The following is an 18149-nucleotide window of genomic DNA, read 5'->3' as shown; positions in this document are numbered from 1 at the left end:
CCTGGGATTCAAGAAGTCATGCACAACTTGAAGCAAATCGAGGAATCGGGCGCGACGCACGAGCTATTGGCTATTGGGAGGGTTCGATGGTCAATTGGACTCGATTTCTAGTCTTAATTTATAAAGAATCAAGTGCAGCGTGTTGCCAGAGCCGGTAAACAAACGTCTTGCCAGCCGAGGCCGACAGCTGGTTGGCACCTGCCACCTGATGCCAGCATTTGAACCGTCCGGCATGACTGTCTGTTGCAAAAGACCAATATTCTACGACTACCAGACATCATGAAATGAGAATCAAGTACCATTTCGCCAATTCAACGGTACCTACCTACCTGAGCAGGCGCCCGACGCATTCATACAATATTGGGGAAGGGCCTGAGAGGATTGCATCTTGTCGCATATAAATCACAACTCACTCCGTCAAAGCCTTCTGCAAAAGAGGTAAGCCCTCTCTCAAAACATCAGGGCCTCCAAGCGGAAACCTCAGATACCCTGAAGTCGTTCGTTCCTTCATCCGGGAAACAAAACCTACACGGAACTACTAACAAGCTCTGCTCCTTGGCAACCTGAAGTCTAAACTCAAAGTCGTCAACAGCCTCCCCGTTGTTGTCCCGAATCTGTATGGACCCCGTGCCTCCGCCTTGAGGCTTGGTCCATCGGCACCGTTTGTTGCGCCGCACAAATTGGTCAAGCAGGGTATTGCCTTCCCTACACAGGGCCAGGTCACGCTTCAAAAGATTCGGACGCACATCAGAACCAAGTGCGTGTGCCGCGACACCATAGTCCAGTCGTGAGACAGAAATTGTGGTGTAATCTCTTGCTATGAGTACTTTGCGCAGAAGGGCAGCGTTTGTGGATATAACCCATACTACTCGCACACAAGGAAGTCCATATGCCTTGGACAGGGAGCCTGTCGAGACGGAATTCTCATATCCCAGGGACACAACTGGTGGCGGTGCTGGATCGTCCGTATGGAATAGGGGAGTGAAGACCTCGTCGCAGAAGATGGCAACGCTGAATCTTTTGGCTAATGCCACGACCTTCTCAAGGAAAGATTTGGGGAGAGTTGTTTCAATTGGGTTATTTGGATTACTTGCGCTTCATTAGCAGCAACTCATAATAGGAGAAGACTTGGAACACATACTTCAGAATGATAGATTTGGTATTCGGCCCAATCATCCGCTCCAAGTTGTCAATATTTAGCGGCCAGTTCAGGTCCTCTCCCATGGCCCACAGGCTAATATCTATCCCGTGATGTCTCGGCAAAAGATACAGTTGCCCATATGCAGGATATTGGCAAATGACATGATCACATTTCTTACACAAGGTCTGCAGTACGAGGCAATTAGCTAGACTTGAACCCGGCGTGACAATGACATTTTCTGCCGTCAGTGGCACCTCGGGTGTTGAGTGAAGCTCGGCAATGCGCGTGCGCAACTTAGTCGAGCCTTCAAAAGGGCCATAATCGAGGTTGAGATCAGGGTCAAGGGCGTCAGCGCCGGGCGTGGCTGGTAGCTGGCGTTATTCAGCAATTGACAGAGTCTTGGCACAAAAATCTATACCTTGTCAGAATGAATGGCAATCGAAGGTTTCCCTAGGCAACACACCGTGAAGGGTAACCTTGCACTTTGGTTGCAATTTGTCAGAAGTTTGCTTCAAGCTTCACAACAGTCGTCAAATATCAAAAACATACACCTTGCTCATGGACTAAGAGTATTTTAGATGCTGTTTGATGTCTATCAGATTGGAAGAGGGCTTACTCCAACTATCAAGAGGGAAGTCTTTGATGCTCTCCATTGTATAAGTACCTAGGAAGAGAAGTAGCAATGACTTTGAAGTTGCTAAGTTTGCAAAAGACAGACAGACAGACTGCGTAATTAACATGAGCAGGAACTTATGTTATATGTCGATCCCCGGCGTCAAGTGGCGCCACGACTATACGTTGGATTTAAATGCGCCTGTGTATTGACAAACCAGACTCCAAACTCCAAATTTGGCGAGGCCGCGGCCTGAGCTGGATATTACTGCTCACAGCGTCATAGCACGACAGAAAACTGATACGTCCATCGAAACAAACATGTCAAAATGGTTCTCCAGAGTTCCATGTTTTATAATACATCACCTTCGTCACCTCGGCATACTGAGCGGCAAGCAAAAGCAGGGCCAAACAAAGAGGATCGGCACCCAAATTCGTCTCAGACGCCATTGGACGTTTATCCTCAAAAGCCGCCAGTTTCGATGTAGATAATCCAGCTTGGCAAAGTACAGAGTTTTTTCGAGGACGTGGTCACCTTCCAAAAGACTATCGTTCGCGAAACGTCAAGTCGGCGACAGGATCTAGGTGAGAAAACATAGGCGTATTTTGCTGCGTTTTGGCAGATCGTGCCATGTGAATCGTTAGAATAGTGGTCCAAGATATCACTGAGGCGCTTCAAATCACCGAAACTGGACGGAATTCTCGGGAAGTTGAATAAATTGACATGTTGTGATCAATCAACAATGCCTTTGTCCAGTAAGTTCCAGAGTATTGGACTGTCGCCGAAGATGAACGATTTGGATGTGGCTTGGCCAGCTCTTCCTCTTACCCATGATCGGTTGGTCATCTGCGAGTCCGGATGAGTATCTATCTCCCTGGATAGTGGTGAAGCGGCCGGTCCGGCGACTGAAAACTTCTCAACGCCCAAGCGTGCTTTTGTAAGTTGTTTGAGCGGTTGTTAGTTCAGGACAAGTTGTTTGCTAGACCTGTATGATAATTTATGGCATTAGTTGTATTGATTGCTGTTCTTCTTCCTCATTTCTACCTAAAGTGTTCCCAGTAGTATTACCCCTCTTTCCACCATGTAACGTGACTGAGTCCACTTTTCTCCCCAACAGACCAAGGTACATCCGTCTGAGAACTCCAGGGTAAGAGAGTCGAAGAGTCGAAGTGGGGCGCAACTTGCAGTAGAGACTCAGGCTCCCAGCGGCACGACCCATGATTGTCATAGATCTGTCCCTCCTTCAGACACACAAAGTCGCACCAGAGTCGTGGCGACGGGACCTGCCGAAAGGATCTAGTGTCTGGTCACAAACGGGTTTGGTGTTTTTGCCCTGTCATGCGCCGGCCGAGAGACGACTCTGAAGATGACGAGATTCCGCTGCACCACAAGAAGCCCTTTGGGTCTGGTTTGAAGCGCAAGAAGATCGAGTTTGTGCGCGCCACGGAATCAGACGACGGCAAAGCAGCTGTCCCAAAGCCCCGAGCAGCGACTGCCATTGGCGACTTGTATGCGAGCATAGTTTTGGGCGATGGTCAAGTCAGCTCTGCTTCTGCGCCGGCAACGACAACAGCCAGCCCCCAACCAGGACCAAGCAACGAAGCCGAACCAGACATATGCCCAGTCTGTTCTCTTCCCATTACCACGTCATTGAAGGAACATGGAGCATCACTGGCTCATCAAGTAAGCATGCCTCACTCACATCCACCGTCGTCACTGGACCGGTCACGGATGGGCTTGCGAGCCCTGAAGTCGCAAGGGTGGGACCCGGATGCGAGACGTGGTTTGGGCATGGAAGGCGAGGGAGTGCGATATCCCATCAAGACAAAGGCAAAGGATGATAATCTGGGCATCGGTGCGGCCGAATTACTCGAGAGCCAGAAACAGGAGCCCAGGGAGCCACCGCCCCGCAAGTTGACGGGCAAGGAACTAAAGGAGGCTATGGCAAAGGAGAAACAAAGGGCGGAACGGCTTCAGGCAGAAATCTATGGCAGAGTTGACGTGGAGAGTTATCTGCGACGGAAAATGGACAATGAATGAATGAATGCATGCATGGTACGTCGTCAACTAATGAGTGGAGCAAGACTCAATAAAACGAAGAGCAGATAAAGAACAGGGTCGTTTGTATTCCAAGTACATTTGTCTTATTGCATGCAGAGGATAATTTCAGCTGGAGAGACAGGGCTTCATTCGACACGACAGAGTTGACGCACTTGGACGTGCTTTACGTTTCCTTCCAACGACCTCGTGGATGCTCGTGAGTCGTGCTTCAAGGGCTGCACGCTCCAGATCTAGATTGGCCACAATTAAATCGATATTATTATTTGTATTAAATTTCAACCAAAAAAAAAAGGGGAAAAAAGAAAGAAACTTGATATATTATAATAAAAATTATAATGTAAAATTAACCTGTTACTAACAAGATATCCTCAAGGTACTGTAAGAAAACAAGGCCGCTACAATAAACGCACCTGCGCACATTCAATGTTCAATGAAGGCTGGTGCTATTGTCGCCTCGAGCCCACCAAAGTCCAAGGACATGGCATCTGGAAACCATTTGCCCATGAACCTGACGGACGACTCACCGGCAGCCTTGACTCACGGGTGCCACCGGCGCCATGCCAAAGTAGGCACCGAGTCTTCTCAGGCATGCGGCCGCATGCACAAGCTCAAGGTCCGAGTTCCCCGTGCGTCTCAGGAAACGGCTCGACTTGGTTACTTGGTGCTTTGCATGTCGTGGGGCCTTGTTCCAGGCCGGCATCCTGCGACAACCACTTGACCGTCTGGTGAAATGGAACTCTCTCTCTCTCTCCTGGTCCTTGGTCCTCGCGTCCTCAAGTCCTTGACAACCCCGCCAAAACACCAACATTGAAAACGCCACCACACCGTCTCTACCAGACCAGCACTTGCCTCCAACCTTTCACCATTTCACATACGGACCGGCGACAGAGCGACTTGTCACCCTTGGCTGCACATAGCTGTGGACCTACACCGAACATCCCATCGCTCTCTGGCGCCGTCATCCGGTCTTCTTCCCTCCAGACCATCCTTCCTAGAGCAACCCCCCCCGGTCTGAGCTGTCCGCGACGAGAGCAGAGGAGCTCTCCTGCTGCCCACCATGGGGTTCTCGGCGACCCAGGAGCATCATGATGGTATGTCATAGACCGGTTGCGCCGAAGCTGTTTCGACTTGGATTGCGACTAATGCCCGTGCCGCAGCCATCCTGCAAGAGATCCGGAATCGTACCCAAGAAGACGTAATGCCCAAGACTGCCCTCCTTCTCCCCCCTTTTCGTGCTCGATAACAGCACGCGCGCTAATATATGGCGGTTCAACCAGTGGAAATGTCTCATTGTCGACGAGGCCTCGGAGAAACTCATTTATAACTCTGTCAAAGAGGATGATATTCTCAGTAGCTCTGTAGCCAGTCAGTTTAGCCCAGGCCCCGATTTGTCAACCAGAGCATCCGCCAACTAACCTCGGCAGCCATCGAACGGATCGAGGAGCGGCGAGAGCCGAACCCTGACATGGAGGCCATCTATTTTCTTACCCCGGAGCCGCACATTGTTGATTGTCTCCTTGCCGACTTCGACAGGAGGCAGTACGGACGAGCATACTTGATATGGACAAGCTTGTTGGATCCCTAAGCTGAGCCGCAAGATTAACGAGTTTCCTGGCGTTGGAAGCCTGATGGTGCAGCCGCAACAACAAAGACCAGGATCAAGGGCTGTAGCAAACCCCAAAACCCTCCTCATTGACTTTTATCCTCGCGAATCGCACCTCGTTTCATTTAGAGATCCTTGGAGCTTTCCCATTCTCTATCATCCCGCTTGCAACAACTTGATTCCAAAGCACATGCGAATACTGGCGCAAAGGGTAATCATACTTCATGTTCCTATCTCCATTTGAGCCGTGATCACAATTGCTGAGGCCGCTAGATTGCTGGTGTTTGCATTACTCTAGGAGAATACCCCAAGATCCGATATTATCGACCGACCGCCGCCTTTCACGAAGCTTCGGTTCTTTCTTCTCACCTGGCTAGATTTGTACAAGAAGAACTAGACGTCTACGCCGAGTGGCACAAGAACGAATACCCGCCACCGTCGAACCGACCGCCCTCAACGCTCATAATCACTGATCGCTCAATGGATCTTATGGCACCATTGCTGCACGAATTTACCTACCAAGCCATGGCGCACGACCTGCTACCCATCAAAGATGGTGACAGGGTGACGTTTCATACCACAATAAACGCCGGCACCAAGGACGAGCAAGAGAAGGACGTGGAACTCAGCGATAATGATAAGATTTGGGTCGACAATCGACATAGGCACATGAAAGATACCATTGACAAGCTCATGGGTGATTTTCAAAAGTTCATCGACGAGAACCCCCAATTTACCAAAGACACAGGGAACGGAGACGCTCCGAGTCTCAACACCATCAGAGAGATGTTTTTAGGTCTCCCCCAATTCCAAGAAATGAAATCTGCATATTCACTACACCTTACCATGGCCCAAGAATGCATGAACGCGTTCCAGAACCACAAACTTCCAGATCTGGCGTCCGCCGAGCAAACAATGTCAACGGGCCTAGACGAGGACTACAGGAAGCCCAAAAATATCCTTGAAACGGTTGTGGGTTTATTAGACGACGAGGCAGTACTACCAACCGATCGCCTACGCTTGATTGTAATATATATCCTTTACAGAGGCGGGGTCATTACAGAAGACGCCAAGAAGCTGCTCCTTCATGCGTCTCTACCGCCCCAAGATGGTGAAGTCATTGCCAATATGGAGCTCCTAGGAGGCAAAACATCATATACCCTTAAGGAGCCGCGACAGCAGCCTCCGCCCTTGTTCCCCAAGGATCCCAAGGCCTTTCAACCAAACGAAGACTATGCCCTTTCTCGATTCGAACCGGTCCTCAAGTCCGTACTCGATGAGCTCACCAAGGGAACGCTAGATCAAACCATTTTCCCTTATGTCAAACCACCCTCAGACCCAAATGAAGACGTCCTTGCAGCACAGGGATCTCTCCGTGCCGGGCGACCAAACTGGGCCGCCGCCGGTCGCCGACCACCGGAAAACCGCCAAAGGATCATCGTCTTTATGGCCGGCGGCGCCACGTACTCGGAAAGCCGCGTCTGCTACGAAGTCGGCCGCGAAAAGAGCCGCGACATCGTCCTCGCCACCTCTCACATGCTAACCCCCAAGTTCTTCATCCGACAAGTCGCCGACCTAAGCCGCGACAAGCGCCAACTCGATATACCCATGGAACGACCCAAGCCCCGTGCCCCAGCTCACTTGTTTGAACGTCCACCACCACCGCCTCACGAGCAGCCAACCCCCGGCGCTGGCCCTAGTATGGCTGGTAATCCAAGACGAGCACCACCACCAACTGGTGGCCTCCCGGGCCGCCCAGTCGCGCCCCCTGGAGGAGCACCCTTACCGCCCGTACCGCCCGTGTCCTCCATGTCCGGCCTCAACCTAAACTCCAATGGCGCTCCTCCCGCCAAGCCGGAGGGGAAGCCACCCAAAGGGAAGAAGAAAAGAAACTTCCTGGGCATAAAGAAATAGGATTCTTTGCGGAGAAGAAGGCTCGATCGCAAGAACTAGATCCCATCACGGGACTAGCTAGCTGAACGCAGTGGGATTGTACACGGATATCTGTTGGGCAGACATGTATGACTGGCGCTAGGGTAGTGCTTGCATGGGACGATTGTAGTAGTGCGCGTAGAAGTACAATAGGATAATTATTGTAATTGAAGTAGCGAAGAATGATGCTTGTCTACGTATATTCCAACATCAAAAAACATGCACCTGGATGCTTGAGAAGGGTGGCAACACCGCACTTGGCATTTACTGAGGCCTTGCCATTGATCATGAGCATGTACGCTATGGCCATGGGCTGCTTCCACCCAAATGGCGAAATGGAGGGCAGAGGGAGAAAAGAAAAGGCCCGTCACATTGGATGTCAACTTCCAACCTCATTCACCCGGGCTCCCACCAAAAACCATTCACATTCGCGACACCAAGCAAAGTTCCCAAATTCTGCATTTCGTGGCTGCCAACTACACGCCAACTACCGAACCCTAGTGAATGCCAGTACCGTCATACCATCCCATTGCCAGAATCCATACCAACCCACACCACCCGTGCTCTGTGCCCCCTGTTCACAACCCCTCGAGAAGAAACCAGTCAGCCGATTTACACAACTCCCTGCCTTTGTCGCCATTTTTACACATAATCATAAAAGAGCTAGTGATTTGTTTCTTTGCAAGAGATAATCCTCCAAGGATGTTTCAGAGGGGAGCTCCTCGCCTCGAGCAGATGAAAAACGTAGGACAATTGAAAAAAAAAAAAAAAAATATAAATTTGGCGGGAGGGCCACACGGCCTACTAAACGCTACCATTAGGGCTATTGTTTTGCAGTAATGTAGTCTGGACCTCCGTTGCAATTCATCGCCAATAAAATTCGACATAAAAACATGTTGTGAAAAGCGCGCAAAAGCTCCAAGCGTGGCGTGGCGGATCACGGAATAAGCACTTGATTTTGTGCAGTGGTCTATGGGCGGCCGTAAGCGGCGCCTCGACCGTTGTTGCCTGCAGAGGGCGGCATTCCTCGAGTTTCGAATGGAGGGCCACCGAAACCCTCGGGCCCGGGAGGAGGTCCGTTAAACCCGGCTAGTCCAGGAGGCAAGAAGCCATGCGGCGGCGGACCGCTGAAGAACCCAGGAGGGGGAGGCGGCATATTCCTCGGAGGCATTCCACCCATGGCCTCTGGCGGTGGAGGGGGCATTGCACCATGCGGAAAGTTGGGGGGAAACATTGGCGGCATAGGCATGTTGCGGTTGGGACCGCCAGGACCACTAAGACCACCGGCAAGCCCAGGAGGTGGAAGCATCGGACCTCCTCTCTGTTGGGGAGGTGGCATCTGTCCTGCACCAGCCATCCAATTTGGCGGCATCTGATCCAGTCCAGGTGGCGGGGGTCTCTGTAGGATCTGGGTTGGCTGAGCTTGTCGCGACTCCCGCTCAAGGCCGGGGAACGATTCGTCCATAGGAAACCCTGGAGGAGGCTGTGGACGCAATGCCCTCTCGTTGTTTCGGTTCTCCCGTCCGGGAAACTCCTGTTCTCGGTCATTAAAAGGAGGCAACGGCGAATGCTTTTGAATCTGAGGTTGGGATTGGGAGGCGACACGGCCCTGGTCAGGTCGATGAGCTTCTGGTGCCATTCTCATCAAATTCATCAGGAACTCCGTATTGCTATTGTTGCGAGTGGTATGTGGCTCAGCTCGATTGGTAGACCCTTGGCTGGAAACACGCTGATGGTGTCCAGCAAGATCTTGAAGAAGCTGCTCAGGTCGAGCAGACTGCTGTGGACGCGGCGCAAGGATCTCCTGGTGAGGCTGTTGGGATGGCGGGCGGCCGAGAGAGGTGTCTCTAGGACCACCCCCATATTGATGGAGAGGTTCTGGAGAGCCCATGGACTTCTTGTTATCCAGGGGGTTGCTCTGGGGAGGAGCCGCAAAGGGAGAAGGACCAGGCGGAGTGGCGCTCACAGATTGCTTTTGTAGCTTTGCAAGCAAAGACTGGAAAGCTTGTCGTTCTTCATCTGGAGCACCAGAAGGTGCTGCTCCCTGACTTGGTACAGAGCCAAGAAGCGCAGCAAGTACACCAGGAGGAGCCGGGGCCGATCCAGCGGCCGAACCTGGTCCGTTTACAGGAGGCCCTGTCAGTGGCGTCGACGCTTCTGTTCGAGGTCGAGAGTCTCCTTGCGGCTGCGAGAAGAATGAGGTGAATCGAGAGGACTTCCCGCTGGTTTTTGACTTGGAGGATGCCGCGTCTTTTGGTTCGCTTGGCGAGGTCACGTCTGTGCTAGCGGTTGTTCCACCAAAGGCCAGGAAGAACTTGTCCGGACCGGTCTCAACAGGGGCAACGGGCAGGGAGGGTTTGGGAGGTTCGGCAGGAGTATCCGTTGCTTTGGCATTGGAGGATGATCCGCTCTTAGCTTTCTTCATCTGTTCCATCCACTTCTGGAAATCCTGCTGCGTGTGCGCCTCTCGAGCATCGGCTGGCTCGTCAAGCCATTCAGGTTCACGTTCGTTTCGCTGATCTCGGTCACGACCCCAGCGACGGTCATTGTTTCGACCCGCACCGCGGTCGTCTGAGGGCTCGGTATCACGGTCTCTATCCCTCCAACTCTTCGTTCGGTCACGATCGCGTTTCTCTGGCATGGGAGGGGCCTCATTGCTTTCCGTCGTTCGCCAGTTGTCGGTCTTATTTCTGTTGAGCCCGTTTCGAGGTGGTCGACCCTCGGTATCTGCAGCATCCTTATCTCGGGTGAAGCCGTCGAAGGGACGACCGGGACGTTCTCGGGCACTCTCACGATCATCCTTGCTGCTGTTGTTGGTGTCTCTTGTTGGACGTCGGTCTTCGCGAAAATTGCCGCCCATCTTGCCGTGAAATCGCTCAGCACCTTCAGCACCGAAGCTCTTGCGAGGCTTTACCATGTTCCAGCCGTCGCTATCTTGGTCGCCATCGCCACGACGTCTGGCGGGGTTGGACCGGCCGTCACGAAAACGATCTCCATCATTGTCGCCTCGATTTCGAAAGGTTATGCGGCCTGGAGAATCAGAATCTCTACCGCTCTTATCACTTTCCACGGCCTTGTTTCCTCGAGCAGAGGAGAAGGCCATGCGAGGAGGGCCAAAGACGATATCATCTGGGTCTTCTTAGGAGTTGAGTCCCAATTGTCAGCACATTGAAAGGATAGAGCGAATTTCGGCTAGAGAGCACGGACTTGCACTATTTCGGGCGACATGACGATCCAAACCCGGCCGTCTATTGGCCTGATCAAGGAGTGATAAATCGTTGGTTCTCGGTCTGTCGTTGCTTGGTTTTGCGTTTTGCCTTTGAAGTTGTTCGAGCGTTTGGCTAGAGTAGCGGGTTAACGAAGGTTTGTCTACGTAGTGACAATAGCTCGCGGTGGAAGTCCAAGTGAAGGTCATGGAGGGACTCACCCCATCCACTCCTCTGCGGGAGGAAGATTAGCTGGTCTGGTACATAGCGGTGATTCCCGCAAATGCAGCAGAAAGTCTGCTGAGTATCGAGTGGCCATATCAGGGGGGCAGGGCTGTGATGCCCATCTGACAAACGGCCACCTTTACGCCGCAGAATTCAAAGACTATGGGTTCAGCGGTGTGACGGGTTCCGACTTTGATACGCGCGGCGGCAAAACACGCAGACCGCTGAGTAGATAAATCGAATAAATGCGAAGCTGTTGGAGTCGGCGATGTGATCGACGCGAAGGGACTACAAGGGCGAAGAGGCTGCGTAGTCGGAGCTATTGACGAGGCGGGATCAATGGTGCGATGCGGTGGAGTCGTAGTAAATGTTGGGCGAGGGAGGCGGGAAATGGGACCTGGTCAACCAAGGCGCGAGGGAGGTAAGTATTGCAGTTTGCGGGAGGGGAGACGGTATCGATAGATAGAACAAGCGTGATTCAGGTGTTGTAAATTGGGAGGTAGAGCTTGAAGAAGTTGTGGGGGAAGATGTTTGTGCGACGGAGCGGAATGAGGAGATTTGGTGGATTCGTACTGGGAGAAATGCGAATGAGGTCTTTGAGAGGTACGAGGGCTTGGTCGGAGTGGTCAGCTTCTTGTGTGTGTGGTCTGAAGAAACTCGAGTCCAACTCGAGGCGAGTCAAGTGTGGCTGGCGCCGTGCCCTTCTGCCCTCTGGCCCCGTGTCACCTGGGCAAGTTGGCTGGCTGGTGTGCATCAGGGAGCGCACAAGCATGGGGTCGGAGGCCGGAAAATCTAGCTGAGCTTTGGATGGAAGTACTATCACTGAGAAGGCACGGCTAAAAGATACATGTGCTTTGGGGCTCAAGGAGCCTTGGGAGCCGTGGTCTGGTGGAACTCGCGTCCAAATTGATGCCAAAAGTCTTTTCGACGTGAGGTTCCAGCACGAGGTTGAACTCTGCGCCTCGCCTGGGCACTCTAGTCCGGACATTGAGCCATCTTGCAAATACTACATAAGACGCCCCGTTCTGTTCGGCGCTTTGCCAAGTGTGTTGCTTTCGGCACTCTCGAGTCCGAGATATCTCGTCACATTGCCAGGCAGGGTTGACACCAATGACATTGTCGGCTTGGGCGATCATGAGTTACAAGCAACCAACCCCATGTGTTATCCTGTGGCCATATGCGTGCAACCCTGCCCATAGCATAGTCCATGGCTCAATGGGCCGAATGTGGATGGCTGGCATGGCGGTCAGACCTGGTCAAAGCAGGTTAGCAGGCAAGCAGACAAAACGTAGACCTTTAATTTCAATCTGTGCATTAATAAATAGATGGAACATTTGTCAAAACTACCAAACATTGTAATCATTCCCGGATCCACATGACTTATACTCCACCAATCTTTAAATCTTCGCCGCGACGGCAGGAACCTCTTCATCCAACTTCATAATATGTGGCAACGGCCCGACAGGCGTAATCGCAAAGGGGTTAATCTGTGTGTGGCTCCGTGTATAGTGCCACTTGATGTGCTCAAACTGCGTGGTATCCCTGAACGCAGCATGGTTCCAGTACAAGTTACGCATCCACTTGTGCAGAGCCGGATATCCTGAGCGAATATCGCGGATATTGCACTTGAAGTGCTGGACGTAGACGGGGTCGAAGCGAACTAGGGTGACGTACAGCCTAATGTCGGTCTCTGTAATATTCTTTCCAAAATAGTACGGCCCGTCCTTTTGTTCGCGCAAGTGCTTCTCGGCCTTGTCCAGCGCTTCGAATAGAGCAATGACGTTGTGCTCATAGGCCTCAGATGTGGTTGCGAAACCAGACTTGTACACGCCATTGTTGATGAGGTCGTAGTGCCAAGTATTGGTTTCTTCGATTTGAGAGCGCAGGCTTTCGGGATACAGGGAAATCGCGCGGTACTTTTCTTCAATGACATCATCAAACTGTTGAGAGATAGTCAGTGCCCTGCATATTGTTGACTTGTTCGAGGCAAACCGCATCACTGGCATAGTAACGTACCTCGGTGCTGAACATGCGTAGAATCTCGGAACTCTCATTGCTCACGATCGTCTTGGTCTTCTTGTCATACAGTACCGGGACGGTAAACCGTCCTGAATAGTCTTGATCAGACTCAAAATACACCTGTCTCAAGTGTGTGAAATTTTCATGGCCCTCGATCGGATCAGGTATCACATTCTCTCCAGGCTCCTTCTCATCCTTGGTTACAAAACGCCATCCGCTCTGGCCCAGATGCCAATGCACCACAGAGTACGAGATGATATCTTCGAGGCCCTTGAGCTTTCGAGCGGCTAGTGTACGACAGGCCTGAATCCAACGTGGGCCGTCAATATACATCGGAGCTTGCGGGAGAGCAGAGAAACAAGAAAAAAACGTACCCAAGGACAGGCATAGCTAACATATAGATGATATCGTCCCTTCTCAGGAGGGTACTTTGCGCCTGCTTCCCGAGAGATCCAGTTTCTAAAAGAGCTGACCTGGCGCTTGAACTCGCCAGACTTATCATTGGGATGAACCCAATCGGTAACCTTGCCGGAGGAGGCCTGTGAGCCGTGCATGTTAGTGCTGAATTGTTTAAAAAATGAAATAAACCAAAATCAAAATAGAGAAAGTACATGTATATGAAGGGGAATATCGGGAAGAATTTGCAGACCTACCATTCTCGTTTGAGCTTGTACTAATAACTTGAAATAAGATGGGTGGTGGGAGTTTGAAGCTTGCGAGATGCTGCGATGAAGCTGGAATGCGGGGCTGCGACTTGTATGGAAGGCAGCTCTAGCTTGCGGCGTTCTAAAGTGAGGGCTGCTGCTGGTGATGACTGCTCGGTTGTTGCTTTGGAAAACCAAATTTCTCAATAAGCTGGTGGTCTGGATGCTTCTCTTCATTGGCGACCGTCCGCGCTTGATGCAGCCAACTCCCAATAATGGCGACGACTTGCAGTTATATACCCTAGGTAGGTAGAAGAGCTGTGGGCGGCCATGGACAGGCGTGCATAGGCGTCTAGATTATGGTGGCTGCAGCCTGCTCCTGCGGGCTTCAGTTACTGGTCTGATTCAGCTGATTACGGAGGTTGGTGACAATATCCTGACCTAATCATCCAATTCTGTTGATGCGGGCCCCCCTCATCATTGCTAATGGTGACGTAAAATAGAGCTTCGACAAAAGTGGCCTAGTGCCTGCGCTTGTCTTGTCGGCCATATTGCTAACCCGTTCCTCTCGCAACTGCTGGCGCTTTTGTGCCCACTTTTGGAACAATCCTCAAGAGGCGTCATGCTGAATTGCACAACGCATCACCGACCATGCAGCTGCAGCATTAGTCATTATGCCTCATTTCCCCAAGAGTAGCTTGTAACTAGCGTGAAAGGAGAGATTCGTCATCTATGGATGGAATATATCAACCGAAATTGTTTTTAAAAAAAAGTACAATTTTCTTTCCGTAGCCGCATAGTCATAAGTTCTAGTTCGTTATTGTTTATCGCACCCTGACCTTAATGTAAGGAACCTCTGCATCCTCCTCATCCATGTCCTCAGCCACCATTTCGAAGATAACTTCCTTCTGGTGTTCAGGGATTGGTTTCTTTGAAATGTTCTCCACGAGTTGGCTGAGCTTCCAGCCCAAGCGTTCCTTCATCTTCGCCGGGGCGTGGAAGCTGGCGTACAACAGGCTAACCCCCGAGCTAAGCATGACAATTGTTAGGCCCTTTGCCTTGAAGTGGTCCAAGAGCTCCTGCAAAGTCACATCCCCAATCTCGAACCGATCCCAGATCTTGTCCAGGGTCACCTTGCCCTCTGGCCCCTTGTACACTACCTTGGGGCTAGCAATCGGCTCACTGAAGCCAAAAAATGGCAGAGCAAGGTTAATGAATCCGTTTTTGTACTGCTCAATATCATTTTTTCCAGTCAATAACCTTGTACAGCTCCATGGCTACCAGACCAGTTACAAGTGCAGTCGTCGTGGCAATGGCCGGGATAATCTTCCCAGCAATGAATTTGGTTTTGTGTCGATCAGCAGGCTCGATCTTGTAGTTTTCGGCGCGAAGGTTGCTGCAGGCTGTGATGAAGTCGATGTGGTGATTGGAGTCGTCATCCTTTTCAAATTCAACCGGCTGCAGCTGGAAACCTGACAGCGTGCTCGGTGAAGGAAGGCTGGAAATGATTTTCTGGAGCTCGTCCTCATCTTCGCTGCCACCAGCGTTGGGGTCCTGGCGGAAGGTTAGTCCGGCTTTTCAAATAAAGTAGGAAAGGTGGAAAAGGTGGGAAAGGTGGCATACTGGTTCCTTATCATCGGCCTGGATTTTGACATTGGCATCAGGGGTGAAGTCAGGAATAATCACATTTTCCAATTCACGCAGGTAAATGTTCTTGTCATCTCCAGGGGGTTTAATATTGAAGTTGAAGGCATGGAGATTGGCAGGCAGCAACCACAAAACCAAAGTGGGTCGGGTTGTTGGGATCGAACTTGAGGGCATCGGGAGCGCGCTTCGGGCCAGACCAGAAAGGTGTCCCGCTCGACGTTTCAGAGTCCTTGGGGAAATTGTACAGAAGCTGCTGGATCTTGTTGGTGAACTCCGTCTCGAACTGCATTCTTGCCCATGCAATACAATCTTCGAAAGTACGAGGTCGTTCCGTTGTGAGGTAGTTGCGGATGGTTTCCAGTGTCTCTTTCTGATTACCACCTTGCTTGAGGGTGGTCTCCACGAAGTTGGGCTGTGTCAAATACAAATTGACAGTTTGGGGTGCCTTGACGAAGCATTTTTCGAACATGTACTCCTTAGCCCAAGCAATGGTGTGCTCGATTCTGTTGGGGAAGCTTCGGATAGTGCACATGGGAAATTCTTTCTCGGGCGGATCTTGCGACGAAGAATAAGACTCGGTAAGATGAGGTAAAACGACTTGGGTGTTTCCTTTGGTCCCAAGTGTACCGCTCTCAAGAAGTGGCTTGCGGAAAAACACGCAGCGTCGATCAACATAAGTTCTGGCCTCAACATTGTCCAGCGCATTTGTAACACCATCCAGGCTCTCCCAGAAAGCCTCATCAAAGATGCCCTCTGTGTCAGGGCCGACTCGATCCTTGAAAGTCTGAATGTGACCAACGAGGTCTGGATTCATTCGCTGCACAGCTTTGGCGGCACAGTCGCTCTTCATGTTGCCAACGTCGTCGGCACGGAACAGAAACTGGCGATTCAGGTTGCTCTTTTCGATGGAATCCATATCAGTAATAAAAATTTTGCCCCTGGGCCCAGTGCCTAGGCCCATCATCGCCCAGTTCTTGAGCATTTCACAACCGATGGCACCGGCTCCAACGAGGAACTGGGTCAAGTTTGCGATCTTCTCCTGGTATTCCGTACCGAACACAGCGATTTGGCCGTCGTATCGTGAACCGAGTGGCTTGCAAACTTCGGGGCTTCGCTTTGTCGATGCAGGAAGTGACTCAAGGGAATCGAAGTACATCCACTGTTTGATGGGTTGGAACTTGCCAGATACGGCCTTGAGTATTTCCTGCGCAGTAATACCTCCGAAGAAGGCGGCCATTGGACTCAAATCACCTCGTGCCTGATAGCTAAGCTCCTTCAGTAACTTCTCATCCAGTTCAATCTCCAAGTTCTCTTCCTTGATTAATTGTCTTGCAGCCCCGAGGAGAACTGTAGCATCTTCATCATCCATTGGGTCTGGAAGACGGCCCTTGGAGAGTTGAAAGGCGTGAAGAGCCTGAAAGCCAATGTGGAGCTGCTGAGGTCGGTCAAACTTGGCGAAGTCCGACACGACGAACTCCGGCTCCTTGAGAGACGTGGTGAAATCCTTGAAGTTAATAGGTTTGGGCATTTTGACTTGCTGGTACATGCCACCTCGTTGGTACTGACCAAGACCGGTCACATCGCCGATAGAGAATGTGTAAGGTCCCTTCACAGTAATCTTTCGAGGCTCGGCTCCATTTAAACCTTCCATCCCTTCAATCTCGGAAAATGTAACATAATCACCGTCTTCCAAACCATGTCGGGTTTCGTCCAATGCTGATACGAGGCCTTCTTCATCGATTCCAGCGACAATGCCACTCAGTGGGGTCTCTCCGGTCGGGTCAATAACAGTGAAGTTCTCGCCAAAGTCACAGAAAATCGAACCGAACAATCCGAAAGTGTCTGCCACTATGACATAGATGCCCTTGGAATGGCAATAATTGCCAATGGTCTTTTGAGATTGAAGAGGGGTGTTCGTCAGGACGACCACCTGATACTTGTCGAACTGAGAGAGATCGGCGTCCAGGCTACCATCCAGTTAGCAAAATGCTTTGCAAAGGGCCAGAAAGCATGAGGCCACAAACCCAGTTGACTCGTGTATCTTCACAGGGGTGTAAGCATTAAGCTCGGCTACTCGCGGCGCGGTCACATCGTGCCTGGGAATGCCAACATCCTCTGGGGCAAGGAAGAACTGCGCAGACAGGTCGGATATGTGAACGGGTGCAGGGTCGTAGAGCGTCAGACTCTTCACGCCTGCGAGTGCGATATTCTTGGCAATCTCGACGCCGAGACCCTTCAGACCAACAACAAGGACATTCGAGGCGCCCATACGCTTCATGGCCTCGTGGCCGAGAACGTAGAGCTGTCGGCTGTAAAGGGATTCATCGATCTCGGTGTGGCCAACAACAGACTCGTCTACCTGCATCCTGGTCACAGGATCGACCTCGGGAAGCTTGGTGCCCTGAGTTACGGTAATTAGCACGCTAGGCAGCCGTGTCAACTAAATGGCGACCCAGGTGGTCGCAGTGCGGGTAATGGCCTTAGCAGAGCTCGGGCGGGGAAGCCCATCAAGCTGGCCGAAGAACACAGTCCGACTCCATCCCCATACTGAAGTGCTTACCGTCATAATTCTCTTGATATTAGGCTGAGACTCCCCGTTGGAGAGCTTTCGCTTCCCCAGAGCGTCTGGGCTTGCGGAAGGCGGAATGGTGAAGGCAGAGACTCAGCACCTAGGGTCGAGCTCAACCCCACCAAGATGCTGAATCTGAGGTAACGTAGACGAAGGCGGGGATAAACGCTTTGATTCAAAGCTCTGGTCGCTAACGATGCCGCCAAGCTCAACTTCGCGGGTGGATTGGTGATTTTGCAAGGTCAAGTTATGGTCAGGTAGGTGGGAGAAGACAGCCTCACTGGATTGCCTTTCCACTGGAGCGAAACAGCCCACGTCGACGGATTGATGAGGTAAGGACGGACAATAAGAATCGAGTCCACAGTACGGAGCACTGCCGGGGCTGACAAACGAGAGGTTGGTTGCCGCATGCATCTGTCAACTGGTGCCTGGCGCTTCGCTGAGGGGCATGTTCGCCACCAGCACCGCCACCAGCACGCCCACCTAGAC

At 51.6% G+C, this 18149-nt stretch overlaps 9 protein-coding genes across 11 annotated transcripts; 5 read left to right on the top strand and 4 right to left on the bottom strand.

The window, feature by feature from the left end:
* Positions 1–77: 77 nt before the first annotated feature.
* On the bottom strand, positions 78–2762 carry J3458_001285 (uncharacterized protein). The gene is made up of 3 exons (XM_066116638.1): positions 1605–2762; positions 1142–1553; positions 78–1089 (listed from the first exon to the last, which is right to left on the bottom strand). Exons 2-3 carry the CDS (start codon positions 1222–1224, stop codon positions 459–461), a joined length of 714 nt encoding a protein of 237 aa, XP_065978523.1. The 5' UTR covers positions 1225–1553; positions 1605–2762; the 3' UTR covers positions 78–458.
* A 229-nt stretch (positions 2763–2991) lies between these two features.
* On the top strand, positions 2992–4130 carry J3458_001284 (uncharacterized protein). Its single transcript, XM_007812123.2, has one exon. It carries the CDS (start codon positions 3093–3095, stop codon positions 3792–3794), a length of 702 nt encoding a protein of 233 aa, XP_007810314.2. The 5' UTR covers positions 2992–3092; the 3' UTR covers positions 3795–4130.
* Positions 4131–4872: 742 nt separating this feature from the next.
* sec1_2 (syntaxin binding protein 1) lies at positions 4873–5400 on the top strand (the record flags this gene model as incomplete). The annotated part of the gene is made up of 4 exons (XM_066116637.1): positions 4873–4906; positions 4973–5010; positions 5093–5180; positions 5240–5400. The coding sequence occupies 4 exons, from the start codon at positions 4873–4875 to the stop codon at positions 5398–5400; spliced, it is 321 nt and encodes a 106-aa protein (XP_065978522.1).
* Positions 5401–5443: 43 nt separating this feature from the next.
* Positions 5444–7332, top strand: sec1_1 (syntaxin binding protein 1; the record flags this gene model as incomplete). The annotated part of the gene is made up of 2 exons (XM_007812124.2): positions 5444–5629; positions 5692–7332. The coding sequence occupies 2 exons, from the start codon at positions 5444–5446 to the stop codon at positions 7330–7332; spliced, it is 1827 nt and encodes a 608-aa protein (XP_007810315.2).
* Positions 7333–7633: 301 nt separating this feature from the next.
* Positions 7634–11463, bottom strand: J3458_001280 (uncharacterized protein). 3 transcript variants are annotated; one of them, XM_066116634.1, is made up of 3 exons: positions 10778–11463; positions 10558–10691; positions 7634–10485 (listed from the first exon to the last, which is right to left on the bottom strand). In XM_066116634.1, exons 1-3 carry the CDS (start codon positions 10873–10875, stop codon positions 8321–8323), a joined length of 2397 nt encoding a protein of 798 aa, XP_065978519.1. In that variant the 5' UTR covers positions 10876–11463; the 3' UTR covers positions 7634–8320. The 3 variants fall into 3 exon arrangements, with proteins under 3 accessions (XP_065978519.1, XP_007810316.2, XP_065978520.1); XM_007812125.2 differs by having other exon boundaries at positions 10558–11463; XM_066116635.1 differs by having other exon boundaries at positions 7634–10691.
* J3458_001281 (uncharacterized protein) lies at positions 7659–8042 on the top strand (the record flags this gene model as incomplete). Its single annotated transcript, XM_066116636.1, has 1 exon — positions 7659–8042. The coding sequence occupies one exon, from the start codon at positions 7659–7661 to the stop codon at positions 8040–8042; it is 384 nt and encodes a 127-aa protein (XP_065978521.1).
* Positions 11464–12178: 715 nt separating the features above from the next.
* Positions 12179–13133, bottom strand: ECM4 (S-glutathionyl-(chloro)hydroquinone reductase; the record flags this gene model as incomplete). Its single annotated transcript, XM_007812126.2, has 2 exons — positions 12179–12721; positions 12798–13133. The coding sequence occupies 2 exons, from the start codon at positions 13131–13133 to the stop codon at positions 12179–12181; spliced, it is 879 nt and encodes a 292-aa protein (XP_007810317.2).
* Positions 13134–13842: 709 nt separating this feature from the next.
* UBA1 (E1 ubiquitin-activating protein) lies at positions 13843–17990 on the bottom strand. Its single transcript, XM_066116632.1, has 3 exons — positions 17652–17990; positions 17116–17492; positions 13843–17058 (listed from the first exon to the last, which is right to left on the bottom strand). The coding sequence occupies exons 1-3, from the start codon at positions 17655–17657 to the stop codon at positions 15177–15179; spliced, it is 2265 nt and encodes a 754-aa protein (XP_065978517.1). The 5' UTR covers positions 17658–17990; the 3' UTR covers positions 13843–15176.
* J3458_001278 (uncharacterized protein) lies at positions 14318–14920 on the top strand (the record flags this gene model as incomplete). Its single annotated transcript, XM_066116633.1, has 1 exon — positions 14318–14920. The coding sequence occupies one exon, from the start codon at positions 14318–14320 to the stop codon at positions 14918–14920; it is 603 nt and encodes a 200-aa protein (XP_065978518.1).
* Positions 17991–18149: the final 159 nt, after the last annotated feature.

This window comes from Metarhizium acridum (genome assembly GCF_019434415.1).
Source record: "Metarhizium acridum strain ARSEF 324 chromosome Unknown scaffold_1, whole genome shotgun sequence".
In the NCBI taxonomy this organism is placed as follows: Eukaryota; Fungi; Ascomycota; class Sordariomycetes; order Hypocreales; family Clavicipitaceae; genus Metarhizium; species Metarhizium acridum.
Note: the sequence above shows the minus strand (reverse complement) of the source record. Positions and strands in the feature narration are given on the sequence as shown.